A 6527-nucleotide genomic window follows, 5' to 3' on the forward strand; every position below is an offset into this window, starting at 1 on the left:
TCTGCAATCCTGTGGTTGCCACCAAGGGTCAGAAGAGCTAAGGAGGCAAGTGTAAAATATATACAACACCCATTATACATGTAGGGTTTAATGGAGTATCTACTACAACTTGGGGATCTGGGATTTCAGTGAATGGGTCTGAGGACATTCCGATCTAAAACATGCATATCCCCTTTAATATTGGAATTTACATTTCATGAATATAAAGATATTATTAAATGAATTTATTGATATAAAAGTCATTACCATAAGCTGTTTGAGGTCTGCTCTCTCTGCTGGATTTTTCACAAGGCTGGAAGACAAAAAAGCCAAGCGAACATATAACTAACAAACTTTTCGGCTTGTTCTTGTATATTTTCCATAATGAAGATATAACTTCATATAAGAACTTTCCCAATCCCATCCACACTTGTGTTCTTATCAGCTTACCATTTATTCACAAAGTCCTGGAATTCTGCTCCAAACACTCCTGTGGGTAACTTAGGAGGTGGCTGTGAATGGTAAAAATAAAAAAAGAATAAATGTATGAAAACAGTTACCATCAATGTAATCAGAAAAAACAAGGCTGGTCTAATTTAAGCTGAACTCCAGGCAAACAGATCAATATATTGATATACATGAATGGGGATTGCTTTACCTAACAAAGGATTTCCATTCCTGTCCATCCATGAGATTTACACAGCCCTGCCAGACTATGCCGCTGGGCTGGTGACCTAATGCAGTAAAGCAACAAAGTGCCCATCTCTCTGCTCCCATAATGTGACTGGGGTTTGACTGAGCAGCAGCAGCCCATCGCTCTGCTCACTCTGCCATCATGTATGTATGTATGTATGCATGCAGCACATCAGATCGGCTCCCAGTGCTGTGCCACCCTCTCCCAGGCTGAGCTCTGCAGTACAGGGGACTTCAAGAGACAAATGTAATTCAGGTACTTACACTAGCTGCATTAGAAAATACATTTTTAAATAATATAAATAGGTAAGCCATATTAATCCAGTAGACAAGATGTCAAAAAAGACAAAAACGCAGTATTGCAGTATGCAATGAAACCTTTCTTATCGGACTAACACAATATATAAAAGACAAGCTTTCGAGAGTGAACCTCTCTTCTTCAGGTCAGAAGCAATACTGATCAACATGACAGTTTGTCAGTTAAGGCAAGAGAAAGCTGTTAGAGTGGGGGTTAGTGGTATATATATATATATTTATATTACACACGTATACATATATACACACACACACTCAATATTGTTTATTATATATAAACAGAGCAAGATTTGCTCATTACGCAAGTAGACTTTGCTTCCTGCTGATCTCATCGATAGTAAAATGGCCACATTAGTAGCCAGAGACACTGGGCGTCTTTACTTTGATGAGGCATCTCGGGGAAGAAGTTTTATTTTATGGCAAAGAAACTTTACCCAAAAATATATTATTGCTTCAAGTGTAGTAGTTTAAGATCAGTACAACTTTCCGAATTTTTTTTTTTCTGATTTCCAAGCCCGCATGTACTGAGTGTGCTATTTATTAACTCTACACACAAAGTTCCACCTTTCATGTTTAGCCGAACTTTGTACAGTCCATAAAGTTTTTGTGCAATGATTTTGATAAACCATTTTAAAGCAGTTCAACAAAAACAATGTATTTTAGTGTAGTCTGTCTTACAAAACTACAATACTATCAAATGTAAAATGATTACAGCAATGTGATCCAGCTTCTCAGATGTACAATTCGGGATACAATCGTATAAAAGTATGTGTGGGTATATACACTGACTGGCCCACAAAAAAAAAAAAAAAGTCACACACTCTATTTCGTTGGGCCGCCTTTAGTTTTGATTACGACACATTCGCCGTGGCATCATTTAGATAAGCTGTCACAACATTTACTTCCTTCCAGAGTTGCATTCTTTTTTCACCAAGATCTTGTAGTGATGATTGGAGAGCCGGTGTTTTAAGTCTTCTCCAGCACATTCCATAGAATTTCATGGGGTTAAAAAGAGAACTATGGCCCAACCTTTTTTTGCCATAGTTCTCTTTAGGGACACAGGAGGATATATACTGTGACCCAAAACTCAGCATATAGCTGGCTATTCCCCGCAATATGCTGACAGAGCAGAGGACAGATCCAGACAATATTTTCAGCATCCACACTGCTGCCTCTTCCACATCTGTTCCGCCAGTCAGAGCTGGATTTCTGCCTGAGAGGGAAGGCAGAAATCCCTGCAGGGATCAGAGACTTACAGTCACCGCTCTCTGCAGGGACATGATCGGTAACTGAGCGATCAGCGGTATGTGATCGCGTAATTCTCAATCAATAGAGCCAACGTGCGACAGCCTCAGTGTCACGCATCAACAGGAGAGGATTGATAGAAAAACCTTGTCATTCAGTATATTCAGGTAGGCCTCATCAGTTATTTGGGTACATAACCATGCTGAACCTAGACCTGACCGACAGAAGCAACCCCAAATCACAACACGGCCCCCACAGGTTTGTACAGTAGGCATGATAGGTGTATCACTTCATCCGCCTCTCTTCTTACCCTGATGCGCCCAACACTCTTAGAACAGGGTAAATATGGACTCAGACTTTCTCCTTCAGTGCCCTCCTCTGCTGATTGACAGCAGGCAGTGGGCGGGTGCAGTATCCAGCCTATTGCTCACGTCTGCAATGTGGGCGCCCGCACTGGTATGCACGGTAATGCAATGCTTTACATGCAGTTTTATTCTGAAGTAAACTGTTTGTAACACTGCGTGTGTGTCTATATACAGGTGGTGGGGGTCCTCTCCGCACACCTTACAGCAGTCCTGGCCAAATAAGAACGGTGGTGCAGGTCTTTACCTTGTTTAGGTGGCCCCCACAATCACCAGATCTCAATCAAATTGAGCATTTGTAGGGGAGGAAGTTGAAAGAGCCATCCGGCAGCTGGTTCCACAACCATCACATCTCACAGAACTGGACAGTGCTATTCATCAGGCATGGTGTCAGATTCCTCGCATCACCTTTCAACATCTCGTGGAGTCAATGCCAAGAAGAATCGCCGCAGTATTGAAGGCAAAAGGTGGCCCAACGAAGTACTGATGGGGTGGTTATAACAATCAGTGTGTGTGTGTAATATATATACATACACATACACACACACACACACACACACACACACTTATTTCTTAAATTGTGACTAGGGTATGGGCAGATATAACCATTAGGACTAGGATATACAAAAGAAATGCACAGTTGGATGCAGTGCCTATTGAGGCTGCATAAGGAATACACAGCCAAAATTAAATTTGTATTTATCCAAAAGAAGTAAAAACTAAAACTAAATGCAGGCTCTGAGGTTAATAATAAATTAATAAATAGTTTACCTCATTCACAATATAATCCAGTAACTCAAAGATGGCCATGGGAGGGCGGCTGTCTGGACCAAAAGCTGAAACAAAATAAGAAGAAATGCTTAGCACAGTCGCACTTTAATGGCATCATGTGTGGACCTTTTAGGGACCGGTAGAAGGCACCCTCACTCAGCTAATCTTATAGGATATTTTCTCCAGATTGCCACTGTGAAGAGAAGTTGGCACCAGGTGTCTGACTGCATTCCAAATAAATGCTCATCAAACAAAGATTTTACAAGACAGCATAACAAATCAAAAGCATACTGCAGGGTCCCTTCTTCAAGGTAACATAGTGAGTGGTCAGTCAGTATGTCACCTAGAAGGGACCCTGCGACCTCTAATAGTTTTATTAGGAGCCATTTGTTGAACATCGTCATTCTTGGCACTGTAATGTGTGACTGAAACTGCCAGTCCCCTAGAACAAATTATTATACGAATTACGTATATTACGAATATTAAAGAACAAGATTTCAATATGTATTTTGTTTGTGAAAAAATATATTTGACATTTATTTGATTGTCTTATGCCTGTGTACAGTTTACCTCCTGATATTTAAAACCTGTCTGCAAACAGGCTGACATTGATTTTCAGGCAGCAGTCATGAAGACAGCAAGCGCCCACATATTGGCAAATGTTGACAATTAGTATATTTTTAACCAATCTGCTTATGCCAAACTGGCCAACAGCCTCACTGCATGATGTTATGCTCATTCTGATCAAACTAAAGAAAAATTTAGAATGCAATCTATAAACTTACTTTTCCAGCTAAAGTCAATTGTGAAAAACAAATGTAAAGCAAAGCAACACCGTGGTGGTATAGATCTAGTTTTTTTTTTGCTTTTAATCTTCGTGTTTGTAAACTTTGCGCCATGCGGGTGAACAGAAGCAGGCAGGATGCCAACCTTCCTAGGTAACACTTACAGCTGATGGGACGTCCTGGTGGCCTGGGGCGAGGGGACAATTCAGATAATGCTGGATCGCCTTCTACAGAACAGCCGAAAATCATTTCTAGCTCCTTTGCATCAGGAGGAGGAATTGGATACCGTCCGATGGCCATTTCCACCAGCGAGAGTCCCATACTCCAGATATCAGACTGCACGGAGTAGTGTGTGCCCTGCAGCCGCTCCGGCTAAAATACAGAAGAATCAAATCTTTATCATGGAATTCTACATACTGGTCTCCCATAGGGTCTGAAAATAAATTTTGCTTCTAGCTACCAACAAGATTCTGATTTACATTTTCTAACATCCATAGCATGGGTCGATGGAATCTGATTGGTGGCGCCACACAGAAAATACAGGAGACACAAATATAGTAACTGCATTGGTGTTTCCACTGGAGCCATATCATATTAAAACAATATAATAAAATAGAATGATCATTTTACCATTTATTTAATTTAAAAACCACTAGGTTCACACCTTACCGCTAGGGTGCGTTGCGATACGTTAGCCAGCCCATTTAAGATGAATAGGCCGACAACTCACCTCAACGGCCAAGAAACTGCACCTCTTTTTGCCAGCACACTGCAGCACAACACATGTTGCCAGCATACCTACATCAGCCAGCAGCTTGGGGTGCCAATTCACAATGAACGGCAATTCAGCACACCATGGCAAATAGCATGCAGTGTCATGCAATGCAGTAACACGCGTACATGCTCCTGCAAGCCAATAATGTGAATGGGGCCTTAAATCATTTTTTTTTTCATTATAGCAAAAGGCCCCAGAATGCCAACATTCAAGTGAGAAATACATGGTTGCCGTTACAAAAAAAAGAGAATGGAGTTATAGGTCATGGACCTAGGGGTGGGGGGGGGGGTTGGCCGAAGGGGGAGGGTTAGGGTTAGGGGCGGAGTGGGATAACAAAAGTTAGACACGAGTAGGGATATGTGAAAGACACAAAATACAAAGAACCATAAATGAAATAAACTAAACCAAGCCCCTGCCAAAACAAAACAACGCTTCTCTTTCCAGCAGATTGAGCAAGAGATGTTTTTCCCCCACTCATCCCTAGACAGGAACAGACAGACCGATGTTTACAGCTGCTGGTATCATGCATACCTTCTCCTCACAAGATATGTACATTTCATGCTATAGTACCCGTGTATAGCAGTTTGATGGCACTCTGAAATACAAATCAAGATGTGGCAGCACCCGTAATCCTGACAGGTAACAGGATACAATGCCATATCCTATCTGTCTAATCAGGTCCTCTTTGTATAATCCCATTATCTGAAGCTTTTATCAGCAGCACAGCACAGATCTGTACTACATAACAAATGGCACACAACCCTGCTATGCATAGAATTACATAAAGAAAACCATACAAACACTCCGGCAGCACAGCATTAACAATCTGTTATCTGCAGTAAATCAACATGCCTCTAGGAGACATAGCACAAATGGCATCCTCTCCCCCATCAGAGTGGATCTGAAGAGCTGTTATTACACACACAACCACAGTGTGGGAGGACATTCTAATACTCCATCTGCTGCGTGACACACAATGTGAACAAGTGTTATGCAGCATGTGCTGAAATTATACATCTTGTATGCCGTATGGCAAATTACATAAAGCATTCATGCAACCACCTAACGAGTACATGGACTACTACATACTACACGCAACGCGTACATATTTATAATGCAATCCATTAGTGATCATATGGACACTCACAGACATGTAGGATCTTGTCCCCACAAAAGAATTGGCCATCGAGTCAATGAGCTGTCCACTGACCCCAAAATCACAGAGTTTAATTTCACCTCTAGAGTTCACCAGGATATTAGATGGCTTCACATCTGTAATAAAAGTAAAGAAGAGAATAATAGAGAGGTAATAAAAGTACTGAAGGGTCTGAAGTCATGATATTCAGTGCTGGATGGGTAAAAGGCACTGGTAATGGTGCAATCAGCTTTAGACCCAGAGTAAACCCTACATCCACAATCATCTCTCCTCTAACAATATATCTCAGTTACTAGGAGACAGATGCTCTAAAAGCTTTTCCCATGGGGGCAATTAATTAACTCTACTGCTACACTGAGAAAGTCACAGGCTGCCTTCTATTTTGCTCAGCAAAACATGAAGCCAGACCTATAGTATACAATGCCCAATTTATAATTAGGGTGCCC

General features: G+C 41.3%; 1 protein-coding gene across 1 annotated transcript in view; it reads right to left on the reverse strand.

Annotated features, from left to right (window-relative positions):
- MAP2K1 (mitogen-activated protein kinase kinase 1) overlaps positions 1-6527 on the reverse strand; it is a 34400-nt gene that overhangs the window by 3481 nt on the left and 24392 nt on the right. Inside the window, exons 6-10 of the mRNA XM_018552842.1 lie at positions 6073-6197; positions 4315-4522; positions 3366-3430; positions 430-491; positions 247-292 (exon numbers count right to left, since the gene is read on the reverse strand). Of these exons, the coding sequence (XP_018408344.1) occupies positions 247-292; positions 430-491; positions 3366-3430; positions 4315-4522; positions 6073-6197 (506 nt within the window). The remainder of the gene's footprint in view (positions 1-246; positions 293-429; positions 492-3365; positions 3431-4314; positions 4523-6072; positions 6198-6527) is intronic.

Source organism: Nanorana parkeri, unplaced genomic scaffold, assembly GCF_000935625.1.
Source record: "Nanorana parkeri isolate BGI_ZX_2015 unplaced genomic scaffold, ASM93562v1 scaffold98, whole genome shotgun sequence".
NCBI lineage: Eukaryota > Metazoa > Chordata > Amphibia > Anura > Dicroglossidae > Nanorana > Nanorana parkeri.